The sequence below is a fragment of the Miscanthus floridulus genome, chromosome 14 (assembly GCF_019320115.1).
Source record: "Miscanthus floridulus cultivar M001 chromosome 14, ASM1932011v1, whole genome shotgun sequence".
NCBI lineage: Eukaryota > Viridiplantae > Streptophyta > Magnoliopsida > Poales > Poaceae > Miscanthus > Miscanthus floridulus.
The window spans coordinates 25,340,549-25,360,405 of NC_089593.1; the positions used below are offsets into that span (position 1 = coordinate 25,340,549).

The following is a 19,857-nucleotide window of genomic DNA, read 5'->3' on the forward strand; positions in this document are numbered from 1 at the left end:
AGACAACTGACAGATAAAGTATGAATATCCTGTCAGTTTTGTTCACCAGCACAGAAATTATATTTTTTCTGGCTGTATATTTGATACACACAGAAAAAATTGTATATTTTTTGTCGGGTACATATTTTTTTCTGTCGGTAACACACAGGAATATTATGAGATTAAAAACCAATGCGCCAAAATTTGCCGCCAGTCGGAACATCTAGCGCCAAGCCAAAACCCAAAAGCAATCCGGTCTAGCCTGTCGGTGCAAAACCGACGGGAAACATTATTCCCGTACATAGAGGTGGCGTTCTGCCTCGCCACCTTGGAGGCCAGCTACGCCGACCGTGACGCGGAGTTCACCCCGCGCCTCTCCCACCTCGAGTCCCTCCGCATCGGCCCCAACTCCGTCTAGCGCGACGATCGTGTGAAGCAGCTCGAGGCCACGACGACGGATCTGGCGTCCTGGTGCCCCGGCGTTGACGGCGTCCTCGATGATGTTCGCATCGCTGTGAAGCAGTTGGAGAAGTCCCGCGACCACGACATGTTCGACGCAATGTCGCACGGGTCCGGTCTGCTTCCGACTCCGACCAAGGCGTTAGCGTCGTCTCGTGACCGCGACGTGTTCGACACAATGTCGCACGGGCCCGGTCTGCTTCCTACTCCAACTAAGGCGGCCATGCAAGTTTCTGCCGGACTCACCGCCAACCCGCCCATGATGGGGCACCACGTCGAATCGACTCCACGGGATTCGGGATCCATGGTCGTCACGACCTGGATCCCTGTCCCAGCCAATGGTATGTTGCTGGATCCCCCACCCCATGGTTTTTTCAGTCCACTGTTCTAGGTCATCCTCACCCACCTAATCCACCTCGGCCTCCCTATCACCCAACGATGATCGCCCATCCACCTCCTCACCCACCCGATCCACCATGTATCACCTACCAGCCTGCCATGTTCACCCACCCTTCATCTCATCCACCTCCACCTGATCCACCACGTTCTTCTCACCTCGTCCGCTTGCCGAAGGTGACAACCCGCGCCGTTGGAAAACTCGTGCTGAGAAACACTTTCGTATGTATGAGGTTGAGCAGTCTATGTGGATTAGCGTATTTGAGATGCACTTTGATGGTCTTGCCTCTATCTGGTACCAGTCTATCGAGCATCAAATTCTTGAGTTGTCCTGGTCTGACTTCTGCAAACTGATGCACGATCGTTTCGATCACGATCAGCACGAGTCCTTGATCCACCAGCTTTTCCATATCAGACAAATCACCACTGTCTCCAATTATCTTACCCGTTTCACAATGTTGGTGGATCATCTTAAAGCCTATTTGTCGGTGTTTCGAGTAAACACCAACGAGTAAATTTGTGTTATTGCGCGTCTGGCCCGGATGGTGTGCTAAAAAGACACAACGTTTATACTGGTTCGGGCAGAATGTCCCTACGTCTAGTTCGTGGCTGTTGATCGTGTTATTAGCACTAAAAAGTTCATAGTAGGGGTTACAAACGGGCGAGAGAGGGACAAGTCCCAAGTCTCTGATGGAAAGGTCGAATGGGTGTTGAGAGCTTGGTTGCTGCTCGGCTATATGTGATATGATGCGTGATGTGTTGAATCGATCCCCCTTAGTGGGGTTCTATGCTCTCCCTTTTATAGGCCAAGGGAGAGTATGGATTACAGATGGGAGAAAAGAGGAAAATGAGAGGCAAAGGAAGTCCTTCAAGGACGTCGGGTCTTCCTTTTCCTCTATGCGGGCCCCCCCTGACATGGCAGGCGGTGATGGGGACAGCCCCACACTAGGCACATGTCTGCTGACCCTGACAAGGCCACGCTGAGTGTCTGCCTGCTGATGATGCCATGTCCTAGTATTGTCAGCGGGTTGTCACATCCCATCTCGTCCCGACGGGCGGCGCGGCAGACTAGCGTGCTGATCAACGGCCATGCAGGGAGCAGGCACCACCGTGATCGTAGGTCTATTACTGTGGGTGATGCGAGTTTCCTTCTGACCGTAGTGGTTGTCGTGAGCTCCCATAAGAATCCATGCCCGAGGGCAAATGACGGCGCCCACAACACTGTAATGGCAAATGTCGGCGCCTACAACACTGTTTGGACTCTGACATGCTTGGACGGTTGCAAAGTAGCCTTCTGGCATAGCCTGACGGTACTGTCCTACAGGTGTGCAGGTACGGTCTTCGGTATTGCGGTTGACTTGATTGAGTGTCTTGCCTTATCTGCTTCGCCTGATTCCTGGGTTGGTATCGTGGTAATGTCGTCATAGGCGTCGGGCGAGGCGGAGCCATCCCTCGGACGTTGGGCGAGGTGGAGCCAGCCCTCGGACGTCGGGCGAGGCGGAGCCAGCCCTCGGACGTCGGGTGAGGTGGAGCCAGCCCTCAGATGTCGGGAGAGGCAGAGTCAGCCCTCGAGGGTCGGGCGAGACGGAGTCTGCCCTCAGCCATCGAGCAAGGTAGAGCTCGGCAAGCGGCATAGTCGCACTTGATCGTGCGGATGAATCAATGTTTGATGATCATTAGCCCATTCTCTTTGGGTACCCTAGTATTGGTCCCCGATAGTAGCCCCCGGGCGATTCGAGCAGAATTGCTTGGGGGATTTTTTGTCTTGCCAGTGGGTGCGCGCGAGCGCACCCGGTGGGTGTAGCCCCTGAGCCTACGGAGGAGTAGAATACTCCTTCGGAGGCTTTTTCGAAAGAGGGCACTCTGAGGTCCCTGGCCCTCTATTGTTGCCCACGACGTGTCCTGAAGGCGGTGATTCCTTTTCACCGAGGTCGGACCCTTTGCGGGTATGGCCACGAGATTTAGTGGTTATTTAGCTGGATAGCTTGATTGGGGTCCCGGTATCCCGTTCACGGGGATCTAGTCAGCGTAAGCCTGGCTGAGACTCAATTGTGGACCAAGATGCCCGTGGCGCTCGTGTGCCTAGGTGCTAGCCGCTTGCGGGGCCCATCTCCTTCCATCCCTTATTGTAGGGGTGCTTGGAGCGGCTGTTGGGCCCATTGATGGGCCAATCGTCGAACTCCTCGGCCCAGACGGGCCTTAGATGCATTTTTCGACCCATATTCCTCCTACTCGTAATGAGTCCCGGTCCGCCCGGGGAGGCGAAATGTTCGGTGGGTTTTTCGAAGGAAAGGATAGGGATCGCATGCGCATATCCCGTGGCGTGACGTTGTGGTAGATCATGGCAGACGCGGAGATCTAGGCAGACGGTTGGTTTCCTCGCATCCATCGCCCTTATAAAACAAAAGGGTTTGCCCCTAGGGTTTCATACTTTGCCTCCTTGCCTTCACATCTGCAACCTCTGTCGCCAATAGCCTAAGTTCTCTGCATCCACGTCTTAGCCACCGTCGAGTTCGCATCCACCCACCCGCTCTTCCAATGGAGCCATGGTGCTGCTTTGATGTCACCCTCCAGCGCATGAAGGGCCTTGTCTACCGTGGTCTTCTCTGCGCGCGGACCACCACCGAGGGATGGCGGCTGCCCGGCGAGGAGGACGTGCCGTCGCCTCCCGATGGCTACGTCGTCTAGTTCATGTGCTTCCATGAGCGGGGGCTTGCGACTCCTTCTCACAAATTTCTCCAGGGGTTGCTGCACAACTACCAAATCGAGTTGCAGCACCTCAATCCCAATGGAATCTAGCACATGGCACCCGTTCGTAGCCTGATGTGAGGGATTCCTAGGGATTAGTCCTCCACTTTGATCTATGGCGGTACTTCTTCGCTCGTCAAACTCTAGAATAAGCAAGAGAAGAAGCAGGAGCTGAAGCACGGCCGATGCGATGCGCTGACATCCAACTCTGGAACAACCAGGTCAGCGAATACCAATCAATGTGTCTATCAACCTCCAACAAGGGTTGGCATTCGCATTGGTTCTATCTCAAGATCCACGCAGCCACATTCCTGCCAGAGTTTACTGGGCGGTCTAGTCGAAGAGGTCCCAGACTCAGTGGAGGAAGTGGGGTGTCCTAGAGAAGGACAAGAAGAAAATCTTAGGACCACCTCATCGCCATCTGAATCCTAAGGAGAGGGGGCCTGAAGGGGTCAGGCATCATTGGCACCTACCACACGAGGAGGGTGGCACCACTGATTAGGTGCGTGCTTCCCCTATACATGATGGCGCTCGGGGCATCATTCAATGGGATGGCGCTCGCTAAGGGAGCGCTCTCCCCCTCTGAAGTAGCGCAACGCATTAAGGAAGCGATGGAGCTTTCACGGGACGGCGCCGGTGCCCCCTTGAGTTCGTGTATTCGATGCTGGGGCATCCCGCGAGGCGGCCAGAACCGGGCTACATCATCCTCGTAAGTCTCATTTCCTCATGCCTCCTCTTCAATTGAACTCCTGACCCCTTGATGCTGACATTGAGATGCTGGGGCCAGTCGAGGGACCTCATCCTTAGGGATCACCTGGCTCCACTGTCGAGGGATCCATCTATGAGGGCGGTGAACCGCGCTAAGGCCAAGCAGTAGAGGAAGGTGAAGGAGGATGAGAGGAAGAAGAAGCAACGGAAACTGCTGGCGCGGGAGGGGAGGAAACTGATAGCGACGACGATGACGACGAGGAAGATGACGATAAGGTAGTTGATGACACCAAGCATGATGGCCTAGAGAGCGAGGACATGTTGATAGGTACCTGCTCATCCTTGTAGGGGACAGGACCTTTCCTGTTTCATGGAGAGGAAAGCGCGTCCGCGAGGCCGGTGGAGACGGGCTAGACCGTTGTCCCACCCTCAGAACCAGTAGGGGCGGGTGGATCTGCCACCGTGCCCGAGGTGCCAGCGGAGGGGGGTGGCCCCACCACCATGCCTCAAGAGCCAGCAGGGGCGGGCGGATCTGCCGCCGCGCCTGTGGTGTCGATGGAGGGGGGTGGCTCCACCGTCGTGCCCCAAGAGCCAACAGGGGCGAGCGGGCCTACCGCCGTGTTCGAGGCGCCAGCGGAGGAGGGTGGCTCCACCGTCGCACCCCAAGATGCAAGGGAGGTGAGCCCCTCTGCCCAGGAGCAGGGGGCAGGCTCGAAATGGCCCCGCCTCGATGAGGTGGAGCAGGGACCTGGGGGTTCGTCCCCCAAACGTATCCACCGCCCAACAACGCCAATGTAAGTCACCAACTCCTCTGTTTTCTCTATTTTACTTTGTTTTCAGTGTGACTTATGCCTTTTTTCTTGCAGCGTCTTGAGGCGGTGACCTTTTGGCGCTGGCGCCTAAGAAGAGCGTCGCCCTTCAGGTGAGGCGGCAGCTGTCGGTTGACGCGGCACCCATTTCGGGGGGAGCGGCGTCGCGTGTTACTGCCTCATCAGCCGGTCAGGCGCCACCCACGGTGGCTCCTGTGCCCTCGGTGGGACAAGCGGACGCCGAGGCTAAGGAACGCCCTCGGAGGTCGCCGAGCAGCGGCAAAGGAGGCGATTCCGTTGCCGACGACGGGACGGGCAGAGCTACCGACGCGCTTGCAGCACCGACCGCGGTGGGCGCGACACCGCCGGTCGAGGCCCCACCAATGCAGGCATGGGTGGTAGCGACTGTGATGAGCCAGGCGCAGCCGGATGTAGCCATGGTGGTGCCAACGAAGCGGTGTGATCCGCGCCAGGCAGCCAAAGTGACGACGCCCGACGTGGGCCGGACGAAGGGGGATGCGGCCGAGAGGGTCCCCGGACGTTGCGGCGGTGGCGGAGTGGACCGCGGGGAATCATCCCTAGCCTTGACATTGAGGGGGAGCTATTCGCCCGCGCGAGGTGAGCCCTTGCTCCGGTGGATGAACCCGCAAGACCTGACGTCGACACTCTTCGCCCTCGACGATGCTACTGAAAGCATGGAGCAAGAGTCTTAACGAGGGGATTGCGGCCGCGCTAAAAGCCTTGGACCATGCTAGGGATGCCCTGCATGAAGTCATCATTCCCACTAGCTAGGTATTCACTCGACCTTGCCTCTCACCCTCCTTTTTCTTCATGTCTTTTTATGTTCTGACCATCATCTTTTTTCAGTCCCATTATCGCTCACAGGCCGGGAGACATCCTGGTTCCTTCGCGAGTAGAAGAAGAACCTGGGGCCGCCTCATCGAAGAGGCCTGGCTGCACAGGATGTGGCCGGCCCAGCTTGCTGCCGCCCAATAGAGGGTGGCAGAGCTGACTCCCTTGGCCGGGGAGGCGGACGTCTCCGACTGCGGGAGGCGTGAGGCCCGTCGGCATGAGGAGGAGACCGAGAAGGCATTTGAGGCCCTACGGTGAGGGTGCGGCAAGACAAGGAGGAGGCCGTCAGAGTCAGGAGGGAGCGGGACGAGCTGCTCTAGAGGGACGCTCAGACCCGCTAGCAGATCCTCAACCTCCTAGCTGAGGCTAAGAAGGAGCGAGAGCTAAAGCTAGTAGCCGAGGAAAAGGCTCACAGCGCTAGAGCAGAGGGTGAGTCAGGGACATCGAGGTGGTCGCCTGGCTTATGCAAGGAGTGAGATGAGCTGCTCCAAACCGTGGGAGGCTCTGATCAAAGCATGGTGTGGCCTACAAGGAGCGTGACCAGGCCGTCTAGGAGCACGATGAGGCGTAGTAGAGGATCGGCTCCCTTTAGGCCGAGCTTGGAATCGCTACAACCCAGAGGCTAGAGGCCAAGGGCATCTCTGTCGGGCTAGCCCACGAAGATCTCCAAGGCAAGGAGGAACATTTAGGTGGAGAGCGACGAGCTCAGTATCCTGACGCCGCCCTCGAAGTGGTCTGCAATGACCTAGAGGTGGTACAGTCGGAGGGGACCAGTTCGCTCACGGCCCGTGCCGTCAAAATCACTGTGCGGGTGCACCAGCTCAAGAGGGACGCTCTTCGCGCTGGGGTCACCCAAGCCTTTGCGATTGCTCATTCGCATTACGCGGATAGCATCGACTTGGAGACGATGAGCCTCCATTTCACACCTGGCTACGAAGCCTCTGAGCTGGACGAGATAGAGACGGTGGTGGCTCCTCTTGCGCAAGACTTGGTGAACAGAGTTGAAGATATAGTTCTCCCCCGGAGGGGGTAGTTAGTCATATAGGTTGGATGAACATTATTGTAATCTGTGGACAAGTGCCGACCCTTATGTATCATATAAACAAATTCATAACTTTGTTTTGTTTGATTGAACTTGTTTTCTTCCCTTTTTGTATGCAAAAAAGGGGCTCACGTATTCTGACCCTTCCGTTCATTAAGACTGTAGGGCCCGAGGTGTAAGAAGAGAACTTCGATCACGCTGGTGAGCAAAGACACCATAGCCACCGAGGCATAGGCTTTTTGCAGTCAACCAGGATGATCAGTTGTTCGTTTCCACAAACCTTCACTGATAGGCTTAGCAGTGAGGAAGAGGTCTGACACATGACTATTTCAAAAAGGCTATACTTATACCTTTATCAGCCCCTGAGTGAGATCCGACCCTTTGCGTTGTCTGGGATCGGATGCCATTGAAAATCGAGGAGAGGATAGCGAAAACTTAGTAGGAGAAAGCATCTCTTGTATTCGCACGTACCCCCTCCCTAGGATCTTAGCTATCGTTCTGCGATCGTAGCATTCGGTCTCCTCACAAGTCCAACCTTCCTCGAGTCCCCGCGCATAGCGGGGATTCGGTCGAGGGTCGGCTCATTTTTGTGATTGTCACCTCGTCCGTAGTTTCCACAACTAGAGGGGCTGAGTTAACATCACTTGCCTCGATGGCTCGAGTGACGCGCTCGGTAAGCTTGCTAACGGGCATGTTCGAATGGAATCCAGTTCCGTCGCTTGTGACGGGTCGGCAAAGCCCTCGTGTGGCATTCTATTGCTCCTTAACCTACCTTCCAATAGATTCCCCCTCAAGGGATTCTATGGGCTCGGCTAGAGGTTTGGATCAAACAAGAAGGTTAGATGACCTTGTCTGCTTCTAGGCGGATGGGCAAAGGCCACTGGGCTCATCTATGTTTTTCCCCCTAGCTTTTGTTTGACACGAGGCGGCCTTGGGCCCTTCACGAGCCGAGCTTCAAACCTCAGTTTCTCAATCTAGGATCAGGTGGCTCAAGCCCCTGAGCCCCATGGGGTTCGGTAGGGGTCAGCCTGTTTCATGCGTCATCTCGTCTCAGTTTCTGCAACTGGAGGGCCTGAGCTAACGACACTTGCCTTAGCGGCTCGAGTGTCATGCTCGGTGAGCTCGCTAACGAGCATGTTCGAGTGGAATCCGGGTCCATCATCCACTGACGGGGTCGCAGAGCCCTCATGTGGTATTCCACTACTTCTTAACCCACCTCTCGGTAGATGCCTGAGCCGTTCGATAGGCTCAGGTGGCCCGTTGACCTCTCCTTGATGGAGATTCTGTGGGCTTGGCTTGAGGTTAGAATCGAACGAGAAAGGTCGAGATGTCCCTGTCTGCTTCTGAGCGGGGTCAGGCAAGGCCGCTGGGGCTCATCTCGGTTTTTCTCCCCTGGCTCTGTTTGACACGAGGCAGCCTCGAGCCCTTTGTGGCCTGGCCTTCGAACCTTGGTCGATCACCGCTCATATCGAATGAGATGACTATCGCTTCATGACGCGATGCGAAGCATTGTAATGCAGCAATTGCATATGCAATTCTTGGATGTATGAGATGAATGTATGAATGATTGAAAGAATGAATGTATGAATGAAAATGGATGAATGAATGATCATATAAAGAAAAAGCGAGGGTTGGTAATGTTACCTTGGTGGCACGAGTGACGGGTTTTGGGAGCTCTTACCGGATATGTCCGTACGGGGTCCGGGTCTGACATTCATGATGGGGCCGGTGTAACCTACACGAGCATCCCAGTCTTCCGTATCTATCTCTCGGCAGCAGCCCGAGCCATTTGATTAACTTGGGCGACCTAATAGCCTCTCCTCGATGGAGATTCCATGGGTAGGCCCCTCCAAACCCTTCCCGAGAAGGTGGAGGTTAAGGTTTGGAGTGCGGTGACAAAGAGTTTGATCGCGCTGGTGAGCAAAAATGCCATAGCCGCTGGGGCATATGGTCTTAGCGGTCCGACCAGGTTTACTCAAAGTTTGCACCCGCACACCATGCCTCCAGTTTTTAAACGCAAGGAGGGGTCAGGCAAAGAGAATTTCTAGCAAATAGACACTCCCGCCAGCTCCCGAGCGATGTTCGACCCCCTACTGTTGCTGGGGTCGGAGGCTCGGTATCAAAATTAATACGTAAACTAAGTAAGTAAGGGTGCTTGTCTCTCAACGGCGGTTTTGAGCTGTTCGATCGACCTAGGTACCGGTTTTACCTCGATGGTAAGAGTGATGGGTTCAGAAAACCTTCACTAGATTTGAGCGTGATCCTGTCTGCTCCTTACCCATTTCTCGTTAGTGGCCAAGCTGTCCGATCGACTCGTGTTACATGTTGAGACAAGATTTTCCTGCGGAAATAGAGAATGAGAGCATCCCTTGCAAGAATTTAGTCAGGCAGGTAAGCCAAGCGATGAAATTGTGCAAAAATGGACAAGCTCTTAATCTTCGTTATAGCAAACAACTTTTTAGCTCTTCTCCCCCTTTTCGTAAAAAAGGTTTAGTGTATTTCGACCCTTTCCATAGTTAAGGTCATAAAAGCTCGGAGTGCGGGTGAGCTAGCTCTGATCATGCTGGTGAACCAAGGCACCGTAGCCGTTGGGGCATAGGTTTCTCGCAGTCCGACCAGTTATACTCAGAGTTTGTTCCCGAAAACCTAGCTCCTTGGTATTAACGTGAGAAAAGGGGGCAGGCACAGAGAATGTTTGCAGGATAAATATACTCACATTAGCCCCTGAGTGAGGCCCAACCCCTTGCTGTTGCTAGGGTCGGATGTCACAAAGGATCAAGGGGTTTTGATAACAAAACTGATAAGAGAAAGTGCGTATTTATTAGGGGTAAAAGCGACGTAGCTGCTCGATGTTCTAGGCATTGGTGAAGATTTCGCTGTCGATGGTCTTGAGCTTGTAGGCACTTGGACAGAGTACCTCCGCAACTACGTATGGTCCCTCCCATGGCGGGAGAGCTTGTGGTGGTCCTTGTTGCTCTGTACAAGGCGGAGGACCAGGTCGCCAACGTTGAAGGCTTGACCCCGCACTCGTCGGCTGTGGTACCATCGCAACGCCTGTTGGTACTTGACCGAGAGGAGGAGGGAAACATCACACGCTATGTCCAGCTTGTCCATGGCATCTTCGTGGAATGCCTTAGCTCCCTGTTCGTCGTACGCCCTGATCCTTTGCGCTCCATAGTTGAGGTTGGTTGGAAGGACGGCCTGAGAACCATAGACTATGAAGAAGGGTGTGTAGCTAGTGGCTTGACTAGGGGTTGTCCTCAGGCTCCAGAGTACTAAAGGAAGCTCGGCGACCCAGCCTACGCCAAACTTGTTCAACCGGTTGAAGATCCTAGGATTGAGGCCTTGTAAGACCATGCCATTTGCGCGCTCGACCTACCCGTTCGTTCAGGGGTGCACGATGGTGGCCTAGTCGACTTGGATGTGGTATTCATCATAGAATCGAAGGAACTTCTTTTTGATGAACTGCGTGCCGTTGTCCATGATGATGGAGTTTGGGACTCCAAAGCGATGGACGATGTCGAGGAAGAACAACATGGCTTGCTCGGACTTGATCACGGAGATCGACCGAGCTTCTATCCACTTTGTAAACTTGTCTATGGTGACAAGGAAGTGGGTGTAGCCTTTGGGTGCCCTCTTGAGAGGTTCGACCAAATCGAGCCCCCAGATCATGAATGGCCACGTGATAGGGATCGTCTGGAGTGCTTGGGCCGGTAGGTAAATCTGCCGAGCGTAGTACTGACACCCTTCGTAGGTGCACACGATCTGCTCGGCGTCGGCTATAGTGGTGGGCCAGTAGAAGCCCCGTTGGAATACATTTTGACTAGGGTTCTAGGCATGGCATGGTGACCGTAGACCCCACCATGGATATCGCTCAGCAAATGCTTCCCCTGTTCGATGGGGATGCAGCGCCGCAGGATCCCGGTGTGGCTTCACTTGTAGAGTTTGCCCTCCACAAGAACAAAGGACTTGGCGCGACGTGTGAGTCGTCGAGCCTCTGTCTTGTCTGTCAGTCATGCATCACGGAGGAGGTAGTCGAGGTAGAGCATCCTCCAGTTGACCAGAGGGTTGGGTTCTATCGTTGGGTCCTCCTCGAGCTCCTTAACTTCAGGGCCAGATGGAGCCAATGGTTGGTCAGCCCCTGGGCCTAGATTGGACAGACCATTACCACCTTGTTCTGACCCCTCATAGCGAACCGAGGGCTTGTGCTATTCATTGGCGAAGATGCCCATTGGCACCGTCTCTCGACCGAATGCTGCTTTCGCAAGCGCGTCGGCCGCCTCGTTGAGGCACCTCGGGATGTGATTGAGCTCAAGGCCATCCAACTTGTCCTCCAACCGGTGGACTTCTCGGCAGTATGCGGCCATCTTGGGATTGTGGTAGCTTGACTCCTTCATGACTTGGTCGACGACCAGCTGGCAATCTCCTCGAACGTTGAAGCGTCGAATGCCTAACTCGATGGCAATGCGTAGGCCGTTGATGAGCGCCTCATATTCGGCCACATTGTTGGAGGAGGGGAAATGGAGATGGACCATGTACCTCATGCGTACCTCGAGGGGTGATACAAAAACCAGCCCCACACTGACGCCCTTCTTCATCAACGATCCATCGAAGTACATCGTGTAGAACTCTTGATCGACTACCGCTAGTGGCATTTGGACCTCGGTCCACTCCACGACAAAATCAGCCAACACCTGGGACTTGATGGCCTCCCGGGTGGCATACACAATGCCCTAACCCATCAGCTCGAGTGGCCATTTCACGGTTCTTCCCGTGGCATCCTAGTTTTGGACGACCTCGCCGAGGGGGAAGGACGTCACGACTGTCACCGAATGTGACTCAAAGTAGTGGCGTAGCTTCCTCTTGGTGATGAGGACGGCGTACAAAAGCTTCTAGATTTGGGGGTAGCAAGTCTTTGAGTCGGATAGGACCTCACTGATGAAGTACATAGGGCGTTGTACTTTGAGGGTGTGCCCCTCTTCTTCCCGTTCCACTACTAGGGCGGCGCTGACCACCTGCGTGGTGGCCATAATGTAGAGCAAAAGGGGTTCTCCATCGGTAGGAGGAACTAGGATCGGGGCCTTCGTCAGAAGCAGCTTGACCATGTCAAGTGCCTTCTAGGCCTCGGATGTCCATTCAAAGTGGTCGGCCTTCTTCAGAAGTCGGTAAAGGGGGAGACCTCATTCGTCGAGGCGTGAGATGAAGTGACTGAGCACGGCGAGGCACCCTATATCTTGTTGTACTCCCTTCATGTTCTGAATTGGGCCCATCCTTATGATGGCTAAGATCTTCTCCGGGTTGGCTTCGATGCCATGCTCGGAGACGATGAAACCAAGCAGCATGCCCCTCGGGAAGCTGAAAACGCACTTCTCGGGATTGAGTTTAATGCCGTTTGCTTGGATTTTTGCAAAGGTCCTCTCAAGATCAGCTACGAGGTGGTCAGGCCGCTTGGACTTAACCACAATGTCGTCAACGTCGACCTCAATGGTTCGCCCAATGAGGTCCTCGAAACACTTGAGCATACAACACTGGTATGTAGCCCTAGCGTTCTTCAGACCGAATGGCATGGTGACATAGCAGAACGATCCGAAGGGGGTGATGAAAGATGTCGCGAGCTGGTCGGACTCTTTCATCATGATTTGATGGTATCCGGAGTACGCATCAAGGAAGCAGAGGGTTTCACACCCCAGGGTAGAGTCAACTATTTGGTCTATGCGCGGCAAAGGAAATGGATCCTTTGGGCACGCTTTGTTGAGACCCATGTAGTCAACACACATCCTCCATTTCCCACTCTTCTTTTGTATAAGAACAGGATTGTCTAACCACTCTGGGTGGTACACTTCCTTGATGAATCCGACCGCTAGAAGCTCTGCGGTTTCCTCGCCGATGGTCCTACATTTCCCCTCGTCGAAGCGACACAGGCATTGTTTCACCAGCTTGGAGCCTGGGAGGATCTTCAAGGCATGCTTGGCGACTTCCCTCGGAATGCCTGGCATGCCTGGGGGTTTTCATGCAAAGATGTCTCTGTTGGTGCGGAGGAAGCCGACGAGCGTGCTTTCCTATTTGGAGGAAAGCGTGGTACCAATGCGCACCGTTTTGCCCTCGGTGCTCCCGGGGTCTACGAGGACCTCTTTGGAGCCGTCCACTAGCTCAAAGGACCTGGTTGACTACTTGGGGTCAGGTGCTTCTTCGACAACCTCCCTCCTGAGAGCCGCGAGCTCTACGGAGGCGACAATTGCTTTGGTGTGATCACAGCACTAGACTTCGCACTCGTAGGCACGCTGAAAGGAGGTGCCGATGGTGATGACCTCGCCTAGGCCTAACATCTTCAACTTGAGGTAGGTGTAGTTGGGGATGGCCATGAACTTCGCATAGCATGGTCGTCCCAGGATGGCGTGGTAGGTTCCGTGGAAGCCAACCACTTCGAAGGTGAGGGTCTCCGTTCTATAGTTGGATGGACCCCTGAAGGTGATGGACAGATTGACCTACCCAAGTGGAAAGGCCTACTTTCCAGGCACGATGCAGTGGAAAGGTGCTCCAGTTGGCCGAACGCGCGCTCGATCGATGCCCATGGCGTCGAGCATCTCGGCGTACATAATGTTGAGGCCGCTGCCCCCATCCATCAGTACCTTGGTGAGCCGCTTCATACTGATGATTGGGTCGACCACGAGTAGATATCTCCTCGGTTGTGGGACGCTCTTTGGGTGGTCGGTCCGGTCAAAGGTTATGGTGGACTCTGACCATCGGAGGAAGGCAGGCGTGGCCGGTTCAGTTGTATAGACCTCACAGTGTGCGACCTTCTAGCGGTGCTTGGAGTCATAGGCTACCAACCTTCTAAAGATCATGAGGCAGCCATCCGACGTCAGAAAGCCACTGTCTTTCCCCTCGGCATCGTTCATGGTCCGGTCAGGGTCCTTCCCGTGCTCCCCTTTGTTCGAGCCTCTGGACAAGAACTGCTTCATGAGACCGCAATCCTTGTACAGATGCTTAATGGGAAAGGCATGGTTCAGGCATGGTCCCTCGTGCAATTTCTCAAAGTGGTTTGGAGTGCCCTCCGTGGGCTTTCGACCACCCCTACAATCTGTGGTGGCCATGAGAGAGCCCTTGCGCCACTGCTTGTTCTTCTTCTTGGCGGGATGATTAGAGGCGCCTTCGCCGGTGTCCTCGTCCCGTCTCACCTTGCCTTTGAGGCGGTCAAAGATCGCTCTGACTGCTTCTTCGCCCATGGCATTGCTGGTGGCGATGTCTAGGAGTTCCTTGGTGGTTTGTGGGCCCTTGTGTCCTAGCTTGTGAACCAGAGGCTCGCAGGTGGTCCTGGACAGGAAAGCTCCTATAATGTCGGCATCGGCGACGTTAGGTAGCTCGTTGCACTGCTAGGAGAAACACCGGATGTTACCATGGAGGGTCTCACCGTTCTTCTATCGACAGTTCTTGAGGTCCCATGGGTTCCTAGGATGCTTGTACATGCCCTACAAGTTCCCCACAAAGATCTCCTTCAGGTCCACCCAACTCTGGATTCTATTGGATGGCAGGTGTTCCAACCATGTTTGTGCCGAATCAGCCAAGAACAATGGAAGGTTGTGGATAATGAAATCGTCATTGTCCACACCACTGGCTTGGTAGGCAAGCTGATAATCCTCAAGCCATAGTCCGGGGTTTGTCTCCCCAGAGTACTTCAAGATGTTGGTTGGTGGTCGGTACCTTGGTGGGAAGGCAGCGTTGAGGATGTGTTGACTAAAGGCCTAAGGCCCCAGCAAGCCAGGGCTCAGGCTTTGGTCCTCACCACTATCGTAGCGTCCACCATGGCAAGGGTGATAGCCACGACTAGCTCCCTCTCCCGGGTCATCGTGGGTACGCCTGCGAGCGTCAAGGGTGTCGCGTGTGTCACGGTTGCGGTTGAGACACTGATGCACCGGGACCGCGGTGCGCTGCCTGTCGCCTTGTGGCGCCTGGTGGACCGACGCATCCCTACCAGGGCACTCGAAGAGCATGCATTGGATGGCATCAAGCTTGTGTCACCGAGACAATGAGCTCTCGGCCTGCTGTGCCGCCGCACACTCGAGCAGCGTGCGAATCTCATGGTGGGCTCGATGATCCTCAAGCATCGCGGCCTCAGGAAGACCATGGAGCGAGCCCGTCGCAGCGACGATGTTTTGGCTTGCCCGAACAAAGCGAGGGAGGGTTTTATCATCCGTGATGATCCTTCGGTTCACGTCGTGGGCCATGGCGTGTGCACGCCCACTGTCTCCATGGCGCTCAATCTCCTGATCAAGCTCCGCGTGCTCCTACTCGAGCTGGAGTCACGCTTCCTCAAGCTCTTGGTGTCGAGCTTTTAGCTGCTCCACCCACATGCGTGGTGGGGCTACTGTCTCCCCCTTGGCCTCGTCATCAAGGTCATTTGTTGGGGTAGCCTCCTCCTCATGGATGCTTTTGATGTGTCCCTTAGGGGTACCTGTCATGAAGCATTCATGAGAGGGGTGATGACTCCCCCTGCTAGAGTTAGAGCTAGAGGGCTCCTTTGGCTCCTCTGCGAGGAGGTCATGGAAAGATTCCATGACATGCTCGATCACCCCCACGAATTTGTCGTTCGTGGGAGGTGGAATCATATGTTGTGCCACAAGGTGGCTAACGGTCTCGATGGCGTTGCAGAGACCGAACAGGAGCACTGTCGGGGCTCTCTAGGTGAGGTGTTCTGGAGAGAGGGGTTCCCCTCCGGCGAGCCATGCCATGTCATTGGCGTAAGAGAAGGTGAGGTGGCGTAGGTCCTCCTAGGATGGCTGGGGTCCCAGGACCAGGTGGTGCAGGTCCTCCCGGCGCAGGTCATTTGTGTAAGAAAAGCCGAGCTAGCGCTCAAGCCTCCCATAGTCGAGGAGCTGGTTGTTTTTGGGGGCGTGGCCCCCTAGTGCATGTAGCTGTAGCTCCTCAACCATGTCATCGACTGTGTCGAGGCTGATGGAGGGGATATGTTGGATGGCGACGTGAGCCAATGCTAACTCTCCTCCCACCGTGATGATGAAGTCTAGTTCCCCAAAGTGCACGTGTGCGCCCAGGACCCAGCTGATGCTGTGACTAGCCATCCATGGCCTAATGTTAATGTCGGGATGTGCAAAGGCCCCTACCTAGCGCACCAACTATCGGTGTTTCGAGTAAACACCAATGAATAAATTTGTGTTATTGCGCATCTGGCCTGGATGGTGTGCTAAAAAGACATAAGGTTTATACTGGTTCGGGCAGAATGTAACACCCTAGGTGTTTGGCTTCCACAAAAGTGCATTTCATTTCATAAACATATGCATCATCCATGTCATCATGCCATTGTCACTGAAACATACATATGCAACATTCGCGAATTCTGTTGTTTCATACTTGATTGCTTATGAATGGTAGTAGTGAAACATGTGAATGCAACATGAGTTTCTTATACCTTGAAACATGGCAACATGGTAGTAATATGACAAGTATAAAATAACAACAAGGTCATGAAACATGTGAAACACGAAATTGCAACATTTGAGTGAATTGGTTGTTTTTGTTTGCTTTATCACATGTGATCATTAGAAGTTGGTATAACAATTGTGTAAAGTGGTTGATTATGGTCTAATACACCTTAACTACACTTAGGGTAATTGATGGGACATTGTTCATGTGAACCAAAATGACCAAATTGCCCTTTAGGAGAGGTTTGACTTGAAATGACCCCTAGAGTGACTCTGTTTGACTGATTCAAAAGACCAACTTAGAGACCTTGCATGGCTATGCACTCTTTACCAAAGTTGTAGCTAATTTATCAAGGAACAAAAGTTGTTTTATGATCAACTCATGAAAATGTGTGGAACAGCCTCAAACATGGCCCACAAGTCATTATTGATGGTGGATTCAACACTGAAAAATATTCTAAGTCATAACTGCATTTTCAGTTGGATCAAGCCAACTTTGGCTTGATGTAACTTCTGATCCATGGCGAATTAGATGATGGTCCTTGAAAAGAAATTGTAGATGGATGGTAGACCTACAATTTTCGTGTACAATGTTTTTGCAATGGATCAACGGTTTAGCCATACTAAGACATTGAAGTCGCGCTGTCAGGCGGTTCCCGTGTCTGAATGTGAGCTACAGTGACTGACAGCCATTAGACAACGAACACCACATGTTTGCCACCTGTCGCTAGACTTCTGCTTGCACTGCCACGCGCCGAGGGCATCCTGGCGCTGCTGGCCACGACATGAGCACCCCGCGCGCCTGCCCGACGCACTTGCCGTTTCATTTGCATTTCCTTCGCCTCCACCGAGCGCAACAAAAGAGCCGCTGCAGCTCCGCCATTGCCGGCCGAGCTTCGTCATCGCCGAGCTCGCTCACCACTACAAAAACGCGTTGCCTAGTTCATCAACTGCTTCGCCGTGATCTCCTCTCCCTCCACCATTCAGTCGGGTCAATTGAAGCCTGGTAAGGGTGTAATCGCCTTTTCTTCCACCGCCACCATGGCGGGACCTCACCGAAGTTGGCGCTCCACGTGGCCAACTATCACCGTGACCTTCCCATCCTTTCTCTCCATTGCGCTAGCTACTGAGAGTGACGCTAAAGCTCATAGGATCACCCACTAGGGCCGTGACGCCGTAGCCTCGCCGGAGCCGGCCATGCCGTGGCCGTGCGCCGCCATGGCCGTCACCACCCCCTCTTGCTGCGGTAATAGCCAAAATTGATGGCACCGCTAGATGCGCATTGATGAGGTGAACACCGTAGTACCGCTGGACTCGCCGGAGATGCCACCGGCGACGAGTTGCGCCGCTGTCAGCTCTTCATCCCCTGTCTGTCTCTCTATCGCGTGGGGCCCCGTCGTCAGTCGCTGAGCCAAGGCGGGAGTCAGCGTGGGCCGCGCCGAGTGCTGGGCCGTGCTGGCGTTCGCTTGCGCATGCGTCGTGGGCCACCGGATCTATTCGGCCCGGCCCAGCAGTAGTTCATTAGGGTTTCAAAGTGTTTTGTTTTATTCTTTTCACAGATTGGTGTATAGATTCAAAAATATGTATCTCCTAGTTGGTAGGTTCAAATGATGTGGTTCCAATTTTGCTGAGTCCATGATAATGTCTAGTTTTTATTAAAAATATAATTTATGGTATGTTCTGTTATGAAAAATAGAGTTGCTAATTATCTCTTTTAATCATGAAAGAAATAGGGGTAATTATATCTTTTTCTATGTAGCTCCAAATGGCATGAAATTTTTATGGTGTACTGCTCATATCATGAATAGCTTGTAGTTAAATTTTCATATATTTTGGACACTGCATGTAGGAGATAGAAAATTCTCTTGTTTGCATGGATGGATCTTGTGTGAATTTTCATAATTTTTCTATAGATCCAGTAAGGGTAAAATTTGGTGAGTGCTGTTCCTATGCTAGAATGATGCTAGGAAAAATGAGAAATCTATTTCTTGACACTTTTCAATAGGGTTTCCTAATTATGCTAAAAATAGACATGCCACCTGTTATTTTGGATACAGCAAGTTCTGCTTGCCCAATGGCTTTGAAATTTTTATGGTAGTCTATGTGAAGCATGAGATAGCTACTGTATTTTTTGTAGATTTTTCTGAATAGTGTTACTATATATTACTTTAATCACCTAATTAACTAAATAAATTAGAAAAGGATATTAAATAATTTATTTAGAAGTTGGCACTATACTTTCTAATGTTCCTCTGGTATGCACAACAAGTTGGTAAACTTGGTTTAGTCCAATTATGCTTGTGCATCATCACTAAATATTTAATTTAGTAACCCTGTCATTTCTGGACAGATTCTAGGTTTACTGGAATTCGATTTGGTTAACGTAAGAATCATGCTTTGATGTTTACAAATGATTTATACATAATTTCATAAGCTTTCCAGAATGTCCTCTTGCAAGTCATTTGAATTTATAGAACTCTGGTTATGATTGAATTAAGGAACTACCCGTGTGCATATGAAACTTTAACTGTTGTTTTAAGTATGCCTTTACTATTTCTAAGTTTGTGGTAATATTCCTAGGTGTTATGCCTTTAACTGAAGATGAGCATCTTTATCTTAGGTTATACAAGTTAGGTAAGTTGATCTCGTTCTTCAAGTTAAGTTAGATACACGTTTTAAAGTGATTTGAATAGAGCTATTCTTAATCGGTAAACGAGTGTCCAGTGATGTTTTCGTTAAACACTTACTGTGATTCATTCATCATGAGCATCATGTCATTCCTTATGCATCCATGATATTTATCTTGTGCATCGGCATGCAATAGGTGTACCGGAAGGAGTGACCCTGCTGGAATTCGAGGAACCGAGCGAGCAGCAGCAGCCGACACCGGAGGTTCAGGAGGTGCAGCCTTCAGGAGAAGTGCCAGACGAGGTCGCCGTTGAGTGCCCGGATCACCGTCCGTGCAACTTTGTGAAAGGCAACCCCGGAGCATATTAAGCCTCCTAATTTTCGAAATACAGTTACAGTATTATTGTTACATATATATTGTTGCATTAAGTCTAGGTGTTGGATGCAAACACTTGCTGCATTGGTTATCTAATCCTTGTCCAGATATTGTTACCCGGAATCCTATGTAGCTCAGGCTCGTGTAGTGCTTAGCCCTGCTTAAACACGGTAGAAGTCAGGTGATTTCCTGTCACCTGCGAGATATAGGAAGATACATGTGGCACGGTTGGCTATATTTGCTATCGTGGAAAAGAAGCAGTCTTAATTTGAAATGAAGACCGGACGGAGGCTTGCTGGTTTGCAGTGACTCCGTCTATGTCGCTTAAGGACTGAATCTTGGAGCCTTTCCTGTTCATGTTGAATGCATGCCTCTCTCTTAGTTGGCCGTGTCTGAAGACCGACCGCGAAGCCGAGTAGCTCA

At 52.6% G+C, this 19,857-nt stretch overlaps 1 protein-coding gene across 1 annotated transcript; it reads right to left on the bottom strand.

Moving 5' to 3' along the window:
- Nucleotides 1-11,201: 11,201 nt before the first annotated feature.
- Nucleotides 11,202-11,612, bottom strand: LOC136503215 (uncharacterized). The gene has a single exon (XM_066498363.1). It carries the CDS (start codon nt 11,610-11,612, stop codon nt 11,202-11,204), a length of 411 nt encoding a protein of 136 aa, XP_066354460.1.
- Between the last annotated feature and the right edge of the window lie 8,245 nt (nt 11,613-19,857).